Below are 22,185 nucleotides of genomic sequence, written 5' to 3' on the forward strand. Positions count from 1 at the left end.
CAATTGCATCTACAATTCAGTCAATTCAGCAAGTGAAGTGATATACAAATCGTGCAGAAGTGACACATTGTTTTTTATATTTCAGAATGTATTCCCTGAATTGATTACGAATGGACCTGAGACCCTGTAAAGGGAGAAATTAGTCAAGTTCAATAGTTCAATAATGAAGGAGGGGAATGTTACTGTGGAAAAGATGATGACCAGGAACTCCTGTCCCTGGAACTCCTCCACAGAGCCCAGCTTGATGTCAGACAGACCCACCCTGTAGAGCAGCACACGGATCTTCTCTGACTGAGGAGCAGAGGTTCAGGTGGTCAGACCGGTGTTCAGGGTTAAGGGAGAGGGACCACTGTACTAGTTGTGACAGAATAATGAACTTGTTATGTTTTTTTTAGGCTTTTTACAGCAATACTAGGCGAGTAACAAGCAAACTGTAACAGAATGGTACCCACTGTTGACAGTCTAAATGGTCATGCCATACTGGCCTGTTTCCTGTAGGGAGCAATAATGCCAATGTCAGTGGCAGCTACAGGATTGTAGAGCTTCTTGGCCAGCTGGCAGGAGTACAGCATCACCTGTACCGCCTCTCCAGGGTTGAACCACAACGGGTTGTTGCCCTCCCTCATCTCTGTGCCCTGAGAGAAGGAAAGCTGACTGGCATTATTGGTGTTCAACGTCTAGGCTCGGTGCCGACAAGATAGGAAAACCTGTATTTGTCAAAATGTTCTCAACATGTCAGTGGGAAACGAGGAGAGGAAACGCAGACATTGAGAAATGGGAGGACAGAGGACATGACGAAGACACAATCAATCAATGAAATGTATTTATAAAGCCCTTTTCACAACCCCAAACAGCAAGCAATGCAGATGTAGAAGCACGGTGGCTAAGAAAAACTCCCTAGAAAGGAGGGAACCTAGGAAGAAACCTAGAGAGGAACCAGGCTCTGAGGGGTGGCCGGTCCTCTTCTGGCTCTGCCGGGTGGAGATTATAACAGTACATGGCCAAGATGTTCAAACCTTCATAGATCAAATAATAATAATCACAGTGGTTGTAGAGGGTGCAACAGGTCAGCACCTCAGGAGTAAATGTCAGTTGGCTTTTCATAGCCGATCATTCAGTTAGAGACAGCAGGTGTGGTAGAGAGAGTGAGTCGAAAACAGCAGGTCCGGGACAAGGTAGAACGTCCGGTGAACAGGTCAGGGTTCCATAGCCGCAGGCAAAACAGTTGAAACTGGAGCAGCAGCACGACCAGGTGGACTGGGGACAGCAAGGAGTCAACAAGCCAGGTAGTCCTGAGGCATGGTCCTAGGGCTCAGGTCCCCCGAGAGAAGAGAAAGAGAAAGAAAGAGAAAGAACGAGAAAGAGAGAGAGAGAATTATAGGGAGCATACTTAAATTCACACAGGACACTGGATAAGACAGGAGAAATACTCCAGATATAACAGACTGACCCTAGTCCCTCGACACATAAACTATTGCAGCATAATTACTGGAGGCTGAGACAGGAGGGGTCGGGAGACACTGTGGCCCCGTCCGACTATACCTCCGGGCAGGGCCAACCAGGCAGGATATAAGCCCACCCACTTTGCCAAAGCACAGTCCACACACCACTAGAGGGATATCTTCAACCACCAACTTACTACCCTGGGACAAAGCCGAGTATAGCCCACGAAAATCTCCCACATGGCACGAACCCGAGGGGGGCGCCAACCCGGACAGGGAGATCACGTCAGAGACTCAACCCACTCAAGTGACGCACCCCTCCTAGGGACAGCATGGATGAGCACCAGTAAACCAGTGACTCAGCCCCCGTAATAGGGTCAGAGGCAGAGAATCCCAGCGGAATCCCACAAGGATTCAAGGAAAGACTTTTGAGAAAGATCCCATTGACTTGAGTCTATTTTGGACAGAGAAAGACAGAAAGAAACATAGCGAGAGAAACAGATAGAGCCCTCATCCTGACTCCATGGAATCCCTTGATGGGCAGACGGCCCTCTGGGCCCTGACACACAGCTCCCCACTGTAAAACAGTCTAAAGGGCAGGGCCAGGAAGGCCTCCTGGGAACGGTAGTTATACACCAGCTTGGGCACCTGGAGGGAGAAGAGAGGACACCATGAGAATGCAATAATCTTTGGAGCCATTTATTTACAATGTGATCCTGTGTGGCTCAGTCGGTAGAATATGGTGCTTGCAAAGCCTAGCGTTGTGGGCTCGATTTCCGCTGGGGCCACCCATACGTCACTTTGAATAAAAGTGTCTGTTATTAAATGGCATATATTATCATATATTATATTACAATGCAAGTCAAAACATTATGTTGATAAAGATGCATCATCTGGATTCAGTTGGTGACTCACTGTGCATGATTTAGATGACCATGGCACTGACAGGGAGTGTGTGTGTGTGTGTGTGTGTGTGTGTGTGTGTGTGTGTGTGTGTGTGTGTGTGTGTGTGTGTGTGTGTGTGTGTGTGTGTGTGTGTGTGTGTGTGTGTGTGTGTGTGTGTGTGTGTGTGTGTGTGTGTGTGTGTGTGTGTGTGTGTGTGTGTGTGTGTGTGTGCGGTGTGCTTTGTATCCCCCACTCTCTCTTGTGTACAGGGGGTTGGCCATCAGTCTCTCCAGCATGGACACCCCATGGCCCAATGCCTGCGCCAGCTTGGTCTTCACAATTGGACCCATCTGCCTGGGGTCTCCAGACAGAACTATGTGAAAGGTGGGGGTAGCAACAGAACATATGATTAACTTTTTGATCAAGAGGCCACAAAATACAGTGACTGTTATTACTTCTGTCAGTTTTGTGATGTGCAATGTTTTTTCAACGGTTGCACCACTTTAGTAAGGGTGTTCCAGGTGTTTTTGTGGTTGTAGTGTACTCTGTTTAGTCTAACCTGTCCGTCTCTCTCTGACAGAAGCCCTAGGGGGACCAATGCCACACTGAGGGAAAAACAAAAGCTTTCATTATTTTAATACACGTTGTATTGTGATCATCTTCAGAGTAGTTCTTCCAATGCATGAAAATTATGATACTGCACTTTTACTGTAAGAACTGTTTGAAAAGATGGCCTGAAATTTCAGCCTGTTTTGATGGGAAGGAGTTTTCTTAATAGACCAATAGACCAAACCTTTTCCAATAACAGCTAGTTTTCCATTTTCTCCACACTCAGACAGCTCCCCGACAGTCCTAGCAAAATTCTTGCTTGAGAAATTGCTCTTCTCTAAGAAGCTATTTTTGTTTCTTTTTGACCATTTTAATTGAAAACAATCACAGTAAGGTACTTTCATTTTTACCCAGAAATGATTTGATATTGAGGTAAAAATGGCTGCATTGGACCTTTAACATAAGGGCCTTGTTATCTTCTTGGCCCAACCTGGTAGAACATGCCAGCGCTGGTACAGGTGCTGACCACGAACCTGTCGAAGGAAGCATGTCGGATGTCCTTCCCAGCCCAAGAGTACTGCCTTATAATCTCAGGGATGGCCTACAGGAGATACAGACAGAGGCATAAACTGGTAGAGAAAATAGGATCGAGGCGGTGGCGGTGGGTGCAGTACCTCTTCCTATCAACAGGAGGTGTTGACGCGGGCCAGGCTCGTAAGCGTGCAGGAACCCACTGTCATGGAGCTGGATACAGATGAGGTCAGCAACACTGTTGAAGGGAGTGCACACCAGAACATAACTACTGGGCAGGTGGTAACACACCTACAGTATGGGAACAAGAGGAGACATTTCACTGTTTATTCAGAGAACTAGAATGAGGGCAACTTTTGTAAATATCCAAATACAACCAATCACAAGAAACTTGACTGAGCTTGCCAGGTGCAATGTAATCAATGGAACATGGTAAACGTGCAACTCCTGCTCATCTGGCACTCCAGGCAGGGCAGGCTGAACCAAACAGTCCAGTATTTGAACGAAAACAAATAAATAAGTCCCTGCCCATCTTCCAAAAACCTCTGAAACCCTACCTCTTCAAAGAGGATCTTAAATAAGACATCGCAGTCTTATCACCCCCTCCCCCCACTATAAAATATCAAAACCTTGCATGTGTCTTTTCCTACTATCACTGATTTGGCTTATAATTGAAAATTGTACTGGCTACGACTGTGATATGTGGTTGTCTCACCGAGCTATCTTAAAATGAACACACAAAGTCGCTCTGGAGAAGAGTGTCTGCTAAAGTGAATTAAATGTCAATGTAAAAGGTTGTGATATCCATTGGGTTGAGAAGTGTACAGTACAGAACCTGCAGTATGGCCTCCATGAGGGGGATCATCTTTCCTGTCCCTGGGGATCCAAACAGGATGTACTGGATGGGCCGGCACTCCCCTGCCAGGATATGCTTCACTGCCTCCCTCTGAGACAGGTTCAGCTGCTGGTTGAAGAGCTGCCTTGAAATTGGGATGGGCTTAGATGACATCCTGGAATCGGAGAGGATAAGGTACTGAACTGTCCTAGTTGGGACAAGTTTTGATGCTATTTATGTTTATGACACTTCAGTAGCTTTAGTATACAGAGAATCTGTGCTGTCAGAAGGAAGGAGTCCAAATGCTCACCTGTTTTGGTTTGTGTGGCCTTTGAGACCATGTCAACAGGGATGCTTGATAGGGTCATCTCTGTTATCTCCTTGTCTGACTCCTCTGGCCCCCACTCACACGTCCATAAAGGGGCCTGAAGCATCACGGCTGTGGGGAAGAACACTGGGAAGAGTAGAGAATATACCATAAGGCATGGACCAGACCAGACAGCAGAGGAGGCTGGTGGGAGGAGCTATAGGAGGACAGGCTCATTGTAATAGCTGGAATGGAATAAATAGAACAGTATCAAACACATCAATCATAGGGAAACCACATGTTTGACTCCATTCCGTATATTCCATTCCAGCCATTACAATGAGTATGTCCTCCTATAGCTCTTCCCGCCAGCCTCCTATGCCAGACAGGGAATAAAGTTATCTGGGTTGAGAAGAAGAAATAGTGAGACAAAATACTAAATATACTGGAAATGGGATTGGAAAGAAAATGCAACCCAAACTTACCACTCCCCCCAAAGTGCTTGGTATGGGTCAACCCGCCGACACAAATATTATCATACATAATCCATATACTGTCAAACCTTCACTTTCTCTGTGCTAGAGGAACAGAGCTCAACAATTCCAAGAACAACATTTTTTCTTAATGTTTAAACTGCACTTTTTTATAATTTAAACAAAATTATAAAATGACATGAATTCACAATTCAGATATGGTTCTGCCAGGGGGCAATACAGTTCAATCTACCTCAGTCCTGGTTACCTACCTACCGGTTGTCACTAGTTCCCACACAAATTTATAAAAGACGCCTATTTCTACGATTTCTCTTCTTAAAATCTTATTTTAAACCTATTCCTAAACTTAACCACACTATTGACCTCCTTATGCCTAACCTTAAATTACAACCAAAAATATAATGTTTGTTTTCATGAATTTTTACAATATAGCCTATTTGACTTTGTGACAACTAGAGGAAACCCTACCAGACGACGCTCCCCTTACTGCTGTCCCCCCACCCACTCAGTAGCAATGGTTTTAATGCAGTTTTAGGTTCTCTGTTGTGTGCCTCTCCTCTCCATGATCTCTGTTGAAGTCCCACTTCTCATCAATGTGATGGCTCGTTGCAGTGATGTATGACAGCATGTTCATAGACATCCAACAATCTGTTGTTAATGCCACATATGGTGTTTGAGAGCTCGTGCTTTGTGCTTGCTAAGCAACCATTGTACAATTTTTTCCATCAGGGTCGTCACAGTTTTTCGAAATGGCATCTTGTAGTCTGGTTCTAGATATGCCATTAGGATATTGAGGCTGAAATCCTCTACCATTGAGAAAAGCTGAATATCAACTGCAATCACTTCTGTAATCAGAAATTATTTTCTCACTCCATCCCTTATCGCACTGCTGCCAACAACGGGTTGTGTCTCACAGTGCCTCCCTAACAGCATTGCACCTGTACTGTCACTGTAGCTCAATTCAACCTCACAAAGTTTGCATTTCATCACCTTCTCAAAAAACTTCTCAAAGTATTGCCACTACAGGACTTTGCTGCTGTCGCTTTCCTGTCTCACTCTACAATTGTTCCAACTTTTAATGACGATGACGTGTGGAGAGCTTTATATACGTGGCAAATAAGTTAAAAGATGCATATCTTATCCTACTAACGTTACAGTATTGTTGTATGAGGTATTTGTTGAATTTTTATTTGACCCTTTACGATGATGATCGGGACCTGTTAGTGGTCGTATGAGTTCTGTTATACTCACAGACATAATTCAAACAGTTTTAGAAACTTCAGAGTGTTTTCTATCCAATACGAATAATAATATGCATATATTAGCAACTGGGACTGAGGAGCAGGCAGTTTACTATGGGCACCTCTGTGCACCTTTCATCCAAGCTACTCAATACTGCCCCTGCAGCCATAAGAAGTTAACGCGATTTCAGCCGTAAGAAGTTTTTAAAGAGAAAAGAAGAGTCATATTATGATAAATTTTATATTTTGGATGCCTGCTGTGTGCCGAAGTAGTTGTGTTGATCTTGAAATTGTTATTCTGAGTGACCTCTGCCAGTGGCCCAGGGGTTCTATAGTAAATACCTGCCAGGAACACATGGGCCGTGTCTGAAATGGCACCCTATTATCAGCTATCATGGTACGACCCAAGTGCATACTGTGTGAAGTAACAATGTTTATTGAAACAGGGGAAGGAAAACGACAGGTCAAAGCAGGTAGTGGTCAATAATCCAGAGTAGGAGCAAAGGTACAGGACAGAAGGCAGGCTCAGGCAGAGTTCAGTAATCCAGAGGTACAGGATGACAGGCAGAGTGGTCAGGCAGAGTTCAGTAATCCAGAGGTACAGGATGACAGGCAGAGTGGTCAGGCAGGCAAGGGTCAAAAACCAGGAGGACGAGAAAAAGAAAGGTTGGTTAAAGCCATGCGCTGACAGGACAACCACTGGTAAGCTTGACAAACAAGACAAACTGGCACAGACAGACAGGAAACACAGGTATAAATACCCAGAGGATAAGTGGGGAAGATGGGCGACACCTGGAGGAGGGTGGGGACAAGCATACGGACAGGTGAAACAGATCAGGGCGTGACACCTATTCCCTATATAGTGTGCTACTTTTGAGCAGGGCCCATAGGTCTCGGTTCAAAAGTAGTGCACTATAGACCTATAGGAAAATGGGTGCCATTTGGGTAGCCATGCACTTCAAGGAGATCCAGAGTTCAGAGAAATTCTTTTCAGATTCACCAAGAGCACAATGTGAAATTGCAGTTTAGAAATTATTACTCATTCATTTTATTTGGTGTTTTGTAACCATGAAGTTAAAGGTATTTTATAAATATATTTTATAACTTTTTGGTTGAGTACATTGCAGAGAAAAAGGAAATGGACATTTGGAACAGGACAAGTGTCCTTGTGTTAAGTGTCATAGCTTACTATTATTGAACACACTGGCATGGAAACTTAAGACTTGTCTTTCTTTATCATGTTCCAGTGTTATTAAAATGATCTATAGTGACATCTGTTTTAGAATATTCTTTGTAAAATATGATATAAGGGTACATATGTTCCAAGAGGCGGCTGCGACAAATACAAGAATATTAACATCTCTATTTTTTTTATGTAGAAGCCATTACATTTATTTCCACAGGTGCTGCCCAGAATATATTTTTATGGTCGTTTGGCAGCCATGCTCGTCTGTCTGATGGTTAATTCATTGAGTTCTGACAGTCTGGGAACTCTAAAATCATAAATTCGTAAATCAGAAACCCTAGTGGAGAGGAATATATATTTATTTGGAACTACTGATATTGTTTTGAAAGAAATTGCGTCAGGAGAAAAATATGACCATTCGTTATGTAAAGACTGGACCTCTTGGTTGACTTTGGGAAATGTTGAGATGAGTTTCTGGGACGTCTCCATACCTCTCCACAGTAGAGGGCAGTATTTACATTATATATTTGTCCAAGAACATATTGTCTGAGAGTGCAAATAAGGCCGTCTTTTCATCATATCAGATACACATCTCTGACTCAGTCAGTGTTGCTATAAATGCATACTCCGATGACTATGTTTAGAGAGAGAAAAATACCACAAATGTTTTAAATGTATATGTATATCTATTGTAGGGATCAAAGTAAAACGGGTCACTCTAATCAGATGCTGTTTGACATAAACTTCCCCTCTCTCTGTATAAATTACACCATACACAACACAGCTATAACAAGAGCCATTACAGTAAACCCAATGAGATGCTTCAGTGAGGAGGCTGCAGGCTCCATCCGGTCATCTCCTGGTGACCTCTGGGAGTCTCGGTCTAGATTAGGACCAGAAGTGAGTTGAGGAGCTCTGGGCATAGTAGGTCTGTTCAGGGGTGTGCAACACTTGGAGTACAGTTGGATATCCAACAGTCGGATATAACAGTATAACATATATAAATTGTGTTGAACTATGATCATCTGTCAAGTAGAATTTAAGGTAGATTTCATTTCTAGCTGCAACATTCTGAATGTTTCATTGAATACACTCCCAGTGGACTGGTGGTGAGGCTCCCGGGGCAGATCGGCACTGGTCCATCTGATGCTGCAGTTGGCTGGAGGATGAGGGCCCAGAGGAGAGGGGTAGCCTTCCATGGCTATTATTGGCAAAGAGACATTACAGTAAAAAATAAAGGTAGTAGGAACATCTTGAAATAGTTAATACATTTGAAATATAATAGTCAATAAAAAATGTACAAATATAATATGTGTTAGTTGTATTTAAATAGGCAAAAGCCACACCTTTGTCTGATCTTGGCTACTTAATTGATTTGATTTAATACAATTTACAATACAATGTATCTCCACTAAGTGGCCATGTAATAACAAGAGATATTCTTGCATGCAGTGCTCAGTAGTATTATCCAACGTAGCCTTCAGCAAAATGGTCTATTAATTAGATCATCTCTTCTGAGATTCTGTTGCATTCCATTCTAAGAACCAGATGTAACAAAGATCTAATTCATTATGCATGATGACATAATACTAAGTTGTTCCCAGGGACAGACAGTAACACTGAGCCAGATTCTGAATTCTGAATTCTGCAGAGCCAGATTCTCAATGTGTCTCACTGCCTGTCTTCCATCAATGTCATCAGAGAGGATGAATGCACTTATGCAACATTTATTTAGTGATAACATTGCATTGGGCTACCTGTTCTTGTTTTTCCTTACGGATTTGTTGTTATAGCTGCTGACTCTGGACTGACTGACCCACAGTACATGGCACAGTTGTTATATTATTGATGAAAAAAATCAACCAGTCAGAGTTTGCACTTGCAGGACTAATTTCATAAGGGTTCACTAATGTTTCAGCAATATTAAAAATTAAAATGAATGTATTAAACTTTGACTCTGTCTAAGTTTCCCATGAAAACTGAACTCTCATGTTTAGGTTATAGTAAAATGACTAGTTTGCCAGAGAGAGGGCTATGCTTCCACAGCCTCAGGGTGAAACGCAGTCAGTCAGTCAGTCAGCAGCAGTCGCAAACCGAGGGGAGAGGTAGGGAGCACAAAGAGAGTGACAGAGGGGAGGAGGACTGTAACTCCGCCTCCGGACTCGATCATCTCACATTCCTTATTCACAGCCCCTCGCGTTAGAGAATAAAGAGAAAGAGATACGAAGGGCACACGATTAAGGAGAGCAAAACGACCATGGCAATATTCAAAACGTCTGAGCTTGACATATCTGATCATAGCGCATCTCTAAAGTCGACTTGGGCATGGAGCACTCGCGCCATACACAGAGTTCAGCAGCTGAATGACGTTGCACCTGAGGACAAAATGAGGGTGATCTTCATCCAGAACGCCGGTTTCGTCGCTGCTTTCTCGGGAGGCAATGACGCTGAAGGTTTCGCCTGTTAGTTTAGAGTTGACGATGTTGGCAGCACTTTCACGGTAGATTATGTGAACGACCTAGAATAAACGAAAGACTGCGAGATAGACAATGCCAGTTACTATACGGATAACGAGAATAGAATAGCCCGATGTTTTAATTAACCTAAATATGTTTTCTTTTTGGATTGCTCAATTTTGAGCACCATTGTCTATACCCGAAGAGACATCAATCGAAAGTGGATTCAGCTTCTGACATGCATTGGTCTGTCGAATTCTGAATACATATTCAGAGGACTGTTGCCCTAGAATATACCTTTATAGTTAGACATACATAATATACATTGCATTATGTATCAGACGCGTCAAGATAGATGATGTTTCCTTTGTAATATTTAGCTTTTTTATTTAATCATATAATAATGACTCACTCTTATAAGGCGACAAATGGATGAATAGATGTGGAGAGAATTCTTTGATCAGAAAAAAATGAACAAAGGCAGTGATCATTAGACAATCGGAATAATGTATACGTTTATTAATATAATATTTTCGCATTGTTCCTTGTAATTTATTGTATTTATTACGACTATTATTAGGCCTATAATAAAGTATTACTATAATATCAATATTTGTAACAAATAGCTTAGTTTAAGATCTTTAACTGTGGGAAGTTAGTTTTAATACTTCCCTAGAGAAGATGGATACAGCTTTTCTCTCGGCCCACCGAGGGCTGACCCGTCCTGAGTCCAAACAAACCCTCACCTCATCGGGTAAACCATCTGGCGGTGACCTGTCCCCTCCACCGATACCTGTCGGTCATTCAATGGCAGAGACACCGGCAGCTGGCGATGGCAGCAGGAGAAATTCAGGCTTCAAGAAACACCACCACAAGCACAACCTGAAACATCGCTACGAATTGCTCGAGACTTTAGGAAGAGGGACCTATGGCAAAGTAAAGAAGGCAATTGAACGGCACTCAGGGAGAGAGGTGAGCCACTTTACAACTCTCTTTATGGATAGGGGTAGGGGTTAAAAACGCTCTTTCCGCATAGGGGTTTGAAGCACCCTGTACATAACCTCTGTAAAGGTTCTTAGAATGCGGCTCATATCATTTAGGCCTACAGACTGCAGGCTACTGTTGAGGCCCAATCCGGAGTCATAGAAAACATAGCTACAACAAAGAGGCCCTAAATACCCAAATAGCTACTTTGTTGCGCTCTAGGCGTGTGAGTCTTTTTCCCTCTCTGGGAATTCCCCCGTGCTCATAGGGCCCTAGAGGCCCTGGGAATCTCTGCAGCACGCGCGCTGTCCCCAGCAGTGCCTAGCGAACGGATGCTTAAGTGCAGATGTTCAACTAGCTACTGATTTATTGATGCAGCTTAAATGAACCCAACCATATGCACCATTGAAACCGGCCAACAGTCCTCCAAGATACTTCCCCCTACTCACATTGAATGGGCTGGAATTGTGCAAGGTATTGCTTTAAGGTGAAGAGGTTCCTAGTTTGGCAAACTCAAACGTGAGAACTGGCCTAGAACAACAACTCATGTTCAAATAATAGCATCCTGAATGACCTGTCATTTTGACCAATGTCCCTTAACTGTTTGGTTTTTGTTTGTGTCTTGGTACTGTTTTGATCAATATGTTCTTCATGTTTCTCTATGACTTTTTTTGTCATTAAATGCTCGCCATCTGCCCTCATGCATCATACTTGGACCAGATTTTTCCTCCTGCTGCAGAATTTGACCCATGTTCCCCATTGGCAGAACGAGATGAACTTTCCATATGTGTGTTCAGATTCAGAATGCCAGAAGGAAAACTCAGTAGGGTCAGCATGTCCAACGCTCCTGACACACACATGCATGCTTGGTGGGGGCACCATAAACCCATAGCTCAAATAGCTCCTCCTGCCTGCCTGCCTGGTGACTGGTGCTTTATGGCAGCCAGTGCTTTATAACACATTTCTCCACTCATTAAACACACAGGGTGCTTGTGTGTTTTGAAAATTAAGGGTGTGTTTGGGTCTGTTTAAGTAGCCTAATCACATCTTGTGACATTTTTAGGCTATTATGTTATATCCCTTAATAACCTCTGCAATACCACTTTGTATGTCATTGCCATCTCCACATGCCCTGACATCATTCTAGAAATGTATGGAGTGATGGTATTCCCTGATCCCCATGCATTCCTCCTCTATCAGTGAGCCTGGCCTAGCTTAGTTCTCCAGCCCTAAATGGTTCCATTTCAAATGCCAGGCAGCAGAGCTGATCCTGGAACAGTGTTGAGCTAATAATAAATCAACCTGAACCATTTCCATTGAATGTGTCACAACATTATTAGCAGTACAAGTGGCCATGGGCCCTTTGTAAATCAACACTTGAGTACATTCAGTTAAGCATCACCCAGACAGAGAGAGAGAGAGAGAGAGAGAGAGAGAGAGAGAGAGAGAGAGAGATAGAGAGAGAGAGAGAGTGTACAGACAGACTGTGGCCCCAGAGTGTGTGTGTCTGGCCTGGTGTTTAGAGAGCGCTGTACATGGTCCCTGGCCTAAAGAGCCTCTGGTGTCCATATGATAGAGATTAAAACAGGGTGACAGACCGTTATGCAATCCCTCTGCTCTGGCTCTGCCTGTTCTATTTTCCCTGGTTGGCGTGCCGGCTTCTTTAACAGCTAGACTAAATGAGAAGAGCAGAAGGGGAAATAGATTGAGAAGAGTGTGTGTGTGTGTGCTTGCGTGTGCGCGCGTGTGTGTGTGTGTGTGTGTGAGAAGCTTGGAAGGGACTGTCATTAAAGAGAGATTGATTAGATGTGTGGGTGCATGAACATATGTGTTAGTGAAAGTGACTGAGCCTGTAGACATAGGATCTGCAAACCCTTCTCTTGTGTGTGTTGGCTGCTTGGTTTGGATGGAAAGTCAGTCTGTCTGTTCTCATACTGTATGTCTGGTCTGATTGGACTACTGTATGTCTGGTCTGATTGGACTACTGTATATCTGGTCTGATTGGACTACTGTATATCTGGTCTGATTGGACTACTGTATATCTGGTCTGATTGGACTACTGTATGTCTTTTCTGATTGGACTACTGTATATCTGGTCTGATTGGACTACTGTATGTCTTTTCTGATTGGACTACTGTATATCTGGTCTGATTGGACTACTGTATGTCTTTTCTGATTGGACTACTGTATATCTGGTCTGATTGGACAACTGTATATCTGGTCTGATTGGACTACTGTATGTCTTTTCTGATTGGACAACGCTATATCTGGTTTGATTGGACAACTGTATATCTGGTCTGATTGAACAACTGTATGTATTTTCTGATTGGAAAACTGTATATCTGGTCTGATTGGACAACTATATATCTGGTCTGATTGGACTACTGTATATCTGGTCTGATTGGACTACTGTATGTCTGGTCTGATTGGACTACTGTATGTGGGCATGAGCTTGGATGTGCAAATGTAAATGTGTATGCAATTCTGACTCTTGCACATGCTCATGTGCATTTGTAATGCTGTAGATGTTGCCAATACGGAGGGTGTGTGTGTGTGTGTGTGTGTGTGTGTGTGTGTGTGTGTGTGTGTGTGTGTGTGTGTGTGTGTGTGTGTGTGTGTGTGTGTGTGTGTGTGTGTGTGTGTGTGTGTGTGTGTGTGTGCTTGCATGTATGGGTGTGCGCACGTTTGTACTGTTTGTGGGTGTGTGTTCCTGAAAAGGTTGTGGTGACAGCAGGGCCCAGAGGGAGCAATGACACATGAAAGGCCATCCCCAGCAGGAAATGAGACAGGGATGGAAAGTTAATATCCTGTAGGGGTCCAAAGCAGAGGGAGGGGAGGAAGGAGGGAGGGAGAAAGTGGAAGAGGGAGGGTTTGGTGGGTGAGGTAGGAAGAGGTAGAAAGGTAGGGAGAAAGGAGGAGGGAGTAGGGGAAGGATGGAGGGAAGGGAGAGCAGTTTAAAGAGAACTCCACCATAATGGTAGGGGTGGGCTTCACTTAAGGGGTTACAAAGTCACATTAATATGAGTTTAAAGCACTAGATTACCTCACCCCAAACAGTGGATTCAGTGAGGATTAACTGGGAGGAGAAAAATACATAGATTCACTGTTATTGGCGGTAGTCGTGCAGTTATCAGCATTCTTTCTTCTTCTCTCTGGCTCTGTGGTAAACATACTACACTGAGAGATGGCTCTGCTCTCGTAATCAGTCATAGCGTCCTCCCTGCTATTGTCAACTCCCCTAATACACACACACTATCTCTCTCTCCATCCACACACATGAACATGATCTTCAGAGAGAAAGCGGGAACTTGTGATGTATACCTCATCTATTTTAATGGGCTGAGAAAACACCGGCCGCTGTCAGGCTCTAGTGGAGCGGAGCGTGGCCTCTCACATCAAACACACTGCAGCACACAGCCTAGCAGGAGGAGTGTACCTGGCAGAGGCTGGCTGAGCCAGGCCGGCAGGGCAGCGATCTGTTTGACTGACAGTAATAGCCCACCACTTAAAGACAAGCGCAGGGCTGCACTATACTGTGACAGCCAGCTGGCAAATGGATGATTCACAGTAGAGCTGGGACAATAAACTGAAAATGATCGACACCAACCATGCTGATCACTTATCGCAGGCATTTTGCTGATATCGTTCATTACGATAAGTAGCCTATACTAGAGAAATAGTTTAAAGGATAATACAAAATAGACTGTGGTGCACATTAATGTTATAAAATTATAGCGTAGCACCCCAAATTATCGGCATTTTCAACAGCATTTAAGAAACATATTACCTTCAACAGTGTTATCTTGTGATCAGCATTTCATCAATGTTTTGTGATTATTAATGTCGTAAAAATGTTAGCTAATGGATTAGCAATTAGCATGTTTGACATTTCAGTGGAAATACTACTACTATCAGCTTTTTGATAAGCGGTTTAGTAAAAAACTACGTCCTGTATTATCGGCATACGGTCCCCAGTTATTTGCCACCTTACTATTTTGTTCTATTACAGTTATTTTGTTCAAAAAAGAGACACCAACCTCGTATCCAAAGTGTTTACTAGATAGTTGACTAGTTGGCTAGCCTTCCTTTAAAACAATGACTTGCCTATCAACTTTTCATTGCGTAGCCCGGTGCGCCCTCCTGTAGACTCTTATAAATGGTTTTCCACCAACATCTTCTTCAGTCATATTTTACAATATACAGCGTGTCCCACAATGTGTATATATATTACTTTTTGGAAACAATCAAAACCTAACTTAATTTACATAAACTGCAATGAAAATTGGTGGTCAGCTAGCAAAATGTACCGTTATTTTCTAGGCCATTTAAATGTTGAACTCGAGGTGATTTAATCTTCCAACCGCTGGAGAGAGTCTGAAGTTAGGGGGTGTTCGATGTTCGGGGAAAATGAGCTAGTTTTTATTTATCATTATCGTATCAATTCAGGCAATTTACCACTATATGGATTTTGTCCATATCGCCCAGCTCTAATCTACAGGCCTGCATGTTTAGTGACCCACTACAATACAGGATCCCAGGGGAATAAAAGATGAGCCTAGGCGGATGAAGGGGTGGATCTTTTTGTCTGCTCTCTGTATTGTTGGGATGCTGTCTCTCTAAGCTAATGAGTTTACAAACAGTCTAATTTGAGGGTCAAAGAGCAGGGCCTGTTGATACTGTACTCTACTGTACTACCTGCCATGAGAAAGTTCAACCCGTCCACATATCTCTGTAGAAATTAAACCACACACACACACCACTGTACCCATGACTTTAGGGCAGGTGTGTCCAACTCATTCCATGGAGGGCCGAGTGTTTGCGGGTTTTAGTTCTTTCCTTCCAATTATGACCTAGACAACCAGGTGAGGGGAGTTCCTTACTGATCAGTGACCTTAATACATCAATCAAGTACAAGGGTGGAGCGAAAACCCGCAGACACTCAGCACGTCGTGGAATGACTTTGACACGTGCTTTAGGGTCATGTCAGACCTTTGTGAATTGATACCGTACCGTCTCCAGGTAGACTACCTTCTCCTGTACTGCATTTTTATAGGAACTTAAACCACACCCTCTTACTTTTAAATAAAAAAACGCAAATGTGAAAAAAGTGACCTGCAGTGCAGACAGTGTGCTGCTTCACATGGAGACAGACTGTGGGCTTACAGTCCTACTAGTTTAGGATTTGGCATGACATGAATACAGTACTATTGCTGTTGATGACCCCATGAGGTAATGAAAAACACAAAACAGTGGAGGTACAACACTTACAATAAAGACCAGTGAATAATTAACAGACTAAAGACTACCACTCAGCATGTGAAAACAAAACAGGGCCTTTACTTGTTAATACGTATATATATTTTTTATTCTATGTAATCAAGTCATGCTCTGGATGAGGAGTTTTCCGACCTGGGTTCTTTTTATTAAGGTACACCGTAATTAGCTTGGAACAGTGACTGTATGTGGTTTCTACTCGTGCCTGGCCCTGGAGTAGAACTGGCCTTCACTGTAAGGGACCTTTCTCTTAGTAAGGAAAGTTTTTGTCCTCCCTAGCTAACAGAGGCAGTCTAAATTAATATACAGTACAAGTATACAGTAGTAAGAATAATCCATGGGGCTCAAACCTGAATGTTTCGTATTAGTGAATTCTAGGGCTGTCTGCGACTAAAACAAATATTGGTCGACCAAGAGTGGTATGTTCTTTCGAACAATCCACTGGTTGAAATTTTAAAACTTGTACTTTTCCATATATAGACACACCTTATGTGTTTTAATAAAATCAACTATATGTAGGCTACTGAGCTTGTCTGATGCTTTGAGCACAGTGTGATTAAATAATTAAGACACAAATGACTCAAGAGAGCCTAACCAGAAGAAAGAAACTCTCTTCCTCTTCCTCCTGCTGCTGCTGGCCTTTGCAGATTCTGCCATTACGCTCCCGAAGTTGTCGGTAATAGGCTACACCAGTGGTCGGCAACCTTTTCCATTTGGAGTTCCAATTTATCTAAACCTAAATGAAAATTATACAAATCTAAAAGTAACTTCTATTGCCATTGCCAACAATGTAAAAATAGCCTACATAAAGCCATCAAATAGAAACATTGCAGCCTGCAGTTAGATAATATCACATTGGCTACACATGGCTTGTCTGCAAGGAACTTGAAACTAAAGTATGAACTATCAACTTGGTCCAGAGTGAAACTTTCTCTAACAAACTTGCAACATTGTATAAAGTATTCTGAGCCCTCAAATGTTCCTGTGCCAGTGAGCTCCGGACAGACATACGAAGTAATCATGTAGGCCTATTTTATGTCGTTTCCACCAGATCAGAGCATGCCATTTTTTCCCCCTTTCATGCCGAGTGGTTATCGAAAGGGAGAGAGCTGGAAAGATTTTTCAAATAGGCTACATTGAGGAACTATTGTCATTCTGAAATGATGTAAAAACAGACTTTGTTTACTTGCTGTTTGAGGTGAAGAAGAAATTACTTTGAGAAGTTCCACCGCTCATTAGTGGTGTTGAGTTAGGACAATCAAAAATACTATCAGATCCCCAAATGGGCACAATTTATAAGCCTACATTTGTGCGCAGGCCAGGTAGCCTAGGCCTACTTCTAGGCGTAATCAGTTGCACATCCTTACTGAACAATTCGTAATTGGAATGAAATAAAGCATCACTTTTTTTCTCACAAGTGTAGCCTGGATTATGCGCTCTGTAAACAACAAGTCCACTCCTACAGTGACAACTGTTAAAGACTGGAATAATAATATATTGAATGCATTAACACAAATTACGGTAAACAAACTATGTAGATTAGAAATGATGGTAATTACCGGTAGATGTACTATTGGTGATACTGTTGTGTCATCCCCGTGGCCTCCACAATGGATTAGTCCACTAAATTTGACCAGTGGACTAAATGGGGTCAGCCCTAGTGGAGTTTATATTATATGATGATATTAATATTATTAGCTCTCTGGTGTAGATGTAGGCCTACACACTGTACGATGTGTGTAAGTGTTTGTGAGAGGTATGGTATAAATCAACACCATCTGTTTGCCAGAAAATGTGTTTGTTTGTCACTCGTAGTGTCTTCATGGACTAGTTTAGAATGTTCAGCTCGCTCATCAATCCACTTCCCCTGCTGGGACACACACATACACTGCCAGGAGTTGCAGTTGCCATGGAAACCCACAGCACAGAAACCCCCTATTCTTGTTGATGTGCTACCTGATATATCCATAAGACTGGGGTCAGGTTTGGGGGAGTTGCCCCCGCCCCGCCCCGCTCCCCACACACACACACACACACACACACACACACACACACACACACACACACACACACACACACACACACACACACACACACACACACACACACACACACACACACACACACACACACACACACACACACACAGACTTGAGAGACCAAGCTGTCTGTTAATACCAGGGTGAACACAGTACAAAGGAGTCCTCCATTACTGCACCACGTGCCAAGTTGTTTTTCCTCAGAGAGCACCTTCATTTTCTCCTCTAAAGAGACAGTAAATTACACAGCAAGAGCCTGTGATGACTGTGATGACTGAGTCTCTGTGTCTCTCAGTCAATTGACCCACTCCTGTCTGTGTGGACTGGTTAAATGGGAGAGTAGAGGTCAGAGGTCACAGTTGGCAGGTCACTATAGGGCTCTGGGGAGGAGGGTTATGTGGTTGAGGAGGTTCAGAGAGTATTCATTTAGATTATGTTATGTAAGACATTTTGCAATGGTCAACAGTGTTCTTCATTCCCTGGCTGTCCAAATGTGTTTGCTGATGTGCGATCACTGTGATTAGTTGTCTGTGATTTGCTGTGTGGGTGTGTTGACTCACCTGAGTTGGTTCATCATCACAATCAGTTTGGAGGTATTGCTGATTTTGATTGACCTACCCCACTAGTCATTTTGTCATACTTGTATCCATGTGATTGTTAGTCCACTTTAACTGACCAGAACACGTGTCTGTCCTCTCTGTCCTCAGGTGGCTATCAAGTCCATCCGGAAGGAGAAGATCAAGGATGATCAGGATATGGTTCACATCCGCAGGGAGATAGAGATCATGTCATCCCTAAAACACCCCCACATCATCTCTATTAATGAAGGTGGGTCTCTGTCCACACACACACACACACACACACACACACACACACACACACACACACACACACACACACACACACACACACACACACACACACACACACACACACACACACACACACACACACACACACACACACACACACCAATTCACTCTCTCTTCCCTCCCCCAGTTCTGCCTCGTCCCGCTGTAGGACTGTCATGTTATGACAAGCAGATGTCATAATAAGATCCGACCTCAGCTTTTGGATGTTACTTATCTTTTCTTCTTTATCTGAGCCCAGCCAGAGAGTGGATCCATTGTGTGTGTGTCTGTGTGTGTCTGTGTGTGGCTGCACATGTGCGTTTCTGGATGTCTTTCAGAGAGTGTATGTGTGTGCACGTTTACGTGTGTGTGTGTGTGTGTGTGTGTGTGTGTGTGTGTGTGTGTGTGTGTGTGTGTGTGTGTGTGTGTGTGTGTGTGTGTGTGTGTGTGTGTGTGTGTGTGTGTGTGTGTGTGTGTGTGTGTGTGTGTGTGTTTGTCAGGGGGGTGTCCGTGAGGTTTGCCTCTCTCTCCCACATCTGAGAGGCCTCTTCTTATGTCTTCCCTGGTCTTGATCTCAGGGCCAGACATCTGCTGGTACTTAGAGAGATCTCCAGCTGGGAGCCAGACTGAGACTGAGGGCAGTAGAGGGAGAGAGAGGAGACTAACTCTACCCTGCTAACCCTGAGTCTGACTCCACAGTTATGGATAGGGAGAGAGGGAGAGAGAGGAGGCTAACCCTGAGTCTGACTCCACATATATGCACAGGGAGGAGAGTGGGAGAGAGAGGAGGCTAACCCCACCCCACTAACCCTGAGCCAGACTCCATAGATATGGACAGGGAGGAGAGTGGGAGAGAGAGGAGGCTAACCCCACCCCACTAACCCTGAGCCAGACTCCACAGATATGGACAGGGAGGAGAGTGGGAGAGAGAGGAGGCTAACCCCACCCCACTAACCCTGAGCCAGACTCCATAGATATGGACAGGGAGGAGAGTGGGAGAGAGAGGAGGCTAACCCCACCCCACTAACCCTGAGCCAGACTCCACAGATATGGACAGGGAGGAGAGTGGGAGAGAGAGGAGGCTAACCCCACCCCACTAACCCTGAGCCAGACTCCATAGATATGGACAGGGAGGAGAGTGGGAGAGAGAGGAGGCTAACCCCACCCCACTAACCCTGAGCCAGACTCCATAGATATGGACAGGGAGGAGAGTGGGAGAGAGAGGAGGCTAACCCCACCCCACTAACCCTGAGCCAGACTCCACAGATATGCACAGGGAGGAGAGTGGGAGAGAGAGGAGGCTAACCCCACCCCACTAACCCTGAGCCAGACTCCATAGATATGGACAGGGAGGAGAGTGGGAGAGAGAGGAGGCTAACCCCACCCCACTAACCCTGAGCCAGACTCCACAGATATGCACAGGGAGGAGAGTGGGAGAGAGAGGAGGCTAACCCCACCCCACTAACCCTAAGCCAGACTCCACAGATATGGACAGGGAGGAGAGTGGGAGAGAGAGGAGGCTAACCCCACCCCACTAACCCTGAGCCAGACTCCACAGATATGCACAGGGAGGAGAGGGGGAGAGAGAGGAGGCTAACCCCACCCCACTAACCCTAAGCCAGACTCCACAGATATGGATAGGGAGGAGAGTGGGAGAGAGAGGAGGCTAACCCCACCCCACTAACCCTGAGCCAGACTCCACAGATATGCACAGGGAGGAGAGGCCCTTAGCTCACGCTAAAGCCGCCTCCGCATACAGTATATCTGTCCCACTAGACCAGTGGTTTCCAAACTGTAATTATTATTATTATTTTATATATGTTTTAGGAACTCAGTCCGGCTTTCAACTTACTCTTGAAAGTTGTGATAGTAGAATGCAGAAGGTGCAATTTCTAAATTGGGTAGTGCATCATCAGTTCCTCTTGTCATGTCAGTCATTGCATACCTTAGAGAGCTATTTATAACTTGTCAGAAATGTCTAGATCTACGAGCCCATGTCAGCTAGCATTTTTTCGCTAGGTTTTTTAACCCATAGATTTTGTTGTAATGTTTGAGTCATTCAAATATCACATGAATACACATTATCATTAGACATAGCAATATGTATAGAATTGCAAGAAATCTCCGCCAACAAGAGGGTTGTGAACAGTTTGTGTCATGAACAGTGCTTGTGCCCATAGAAAAAGACGTGGCGCGCACGAGCAATGGGGGCGCGATATTTTCCCCAATATTGGAAGGGGGACCTGAGTGAAAAATGCAGGAAACCCTGCACTAGACAACCCTCCAGAAGTCAAAGGCTTCACTCATATTGTGTGTTGCATATCTGCTCTTTTGGTTTGACCCCACATCTCAGTTTGAGAGGGGAAGTGTGATTTACAGAGAATGTTGATGGAGGTGACGTTACCTTACAATTTCCATCACCAGTTTGACCCACAAAGAACCTCCATCTCAAAGGGCAGTTGAACCTAAAGCACGTAGACGTGGTAAATCAGATCTAGTGTCTGTTTTTATATCTCACGTCATCAGAATTGTTGATCTAACAACACTGCTTAAACAGGTTGACTTATGACACTGCTTTGATTGGGTTCAAAGTCTGTCAATCTTTATTGGCCCAACAAACAGTCAAACGGTGCTATTTGTCATGGCAACTTGCCAGTCTTCAGTGAGTGTTGTGGTTGCTATGGTTCAACTTAGTTTCTATGTGTCTGAAAGGCTGATTAGGAGAACACTCCTATAAACTTTCCTATAAGGAGTTGGGGTGCTGCTCCCTCCTGTAAACTATCCTATAAGGAGTTGGGGTGCTGCTCCCTCCTGTAAACTATCCTATAAGGAGTTGGGGTGATGCTCCCTCCTGTAAACTATCCTATAAGGAGTTGGGGTGCTGCTCCCTCCTGTAAACTAGCCTATAAGGAGTTGGGGTGCTGCTCCCTCCTGTAAACTAGCCTATAAGGAGTTGGGGTACTGCCCCCTCCTGTAAACTAGCTTATAAGGAGTTGGGGTACTACTCCCTCCTGTAAACTAGCCTATAAGGAGTTGGGGTGCTGCTCCCTCCTGTAAACTAGCCTATAAGGAGTTGGGGTGATGCTCCCTCCTGTAAACTATCCTATAAGG

The 22,185-nt window shown here is 44.0% G+C and overlaps 1 protein-coding gene and 1 long non-coding RNA gene across 2 annotated transcripts in view; one reads left to right on the forward strand and one right to left on the reverse strand.

Moving 5' to 3' along the window:
• Window positions 1-806: 806 nt before the first annotated feature.
• Window positions 807-22,185, reverse strand: part of LOC129855191 (uncharacterized) — a 62,895-nt gene continuing 41,516 nt past the window's right edge. Inside the window, exons 2-4 of the long non-coding RNA XR_008759436.1 lie at window positions 4,553-4,696; window positions 4,243-4,417; window positions 807-3,645 (exon numbers count right to left, since the gene is read on the reverse strand). This is a non-coding gene — a long non-coding RNA (uncharacterized LOC129855191). The remainder of the gene's footprint in view (window positions 3,646-4,242; window positions 4,418-4,552; window positions 4,697-22,185) is intronic.
• The window catches only part of LOC129855190 (NUAK family SNF1-like kinase 1), a 36,203-nt gene continuing 23,603 nt past the window's right edge, over window positions 9,586-22,185 (forward strand). Inside the window, exons 1-2 of the mRNA XM_055922602.1 lie at window positions 9,586-10,898; window positions 18,931-19,051. Coding sequence (XP_055778577.1) covers window positions 10,608-10,898; window positions 18,931-19,051 — 412 coding nt within the window. The 5' untranslated portion in view covers window positions 9,586-10,607. The remainder of the gene's footprint in view (window positions 10,899-18,930; window positions 19,052-22,185) is intronic.

This window comes from Salvelinus fontinalis, chromosome 5, assembly GCF_029448725.1.
Source record: "Salvelinus fontinalis isolate EN_2023a chromosome 5, ASM2944872v1, whole genome shotgun sequence".
Taxonomy (NCBI): domain Eukaryota; kingdom Metazoa; phylum Chordata; class Actinopteri; order Salmoniformes; family Salmonidae; genus Salvelinus; species Salvelinus fontinalis.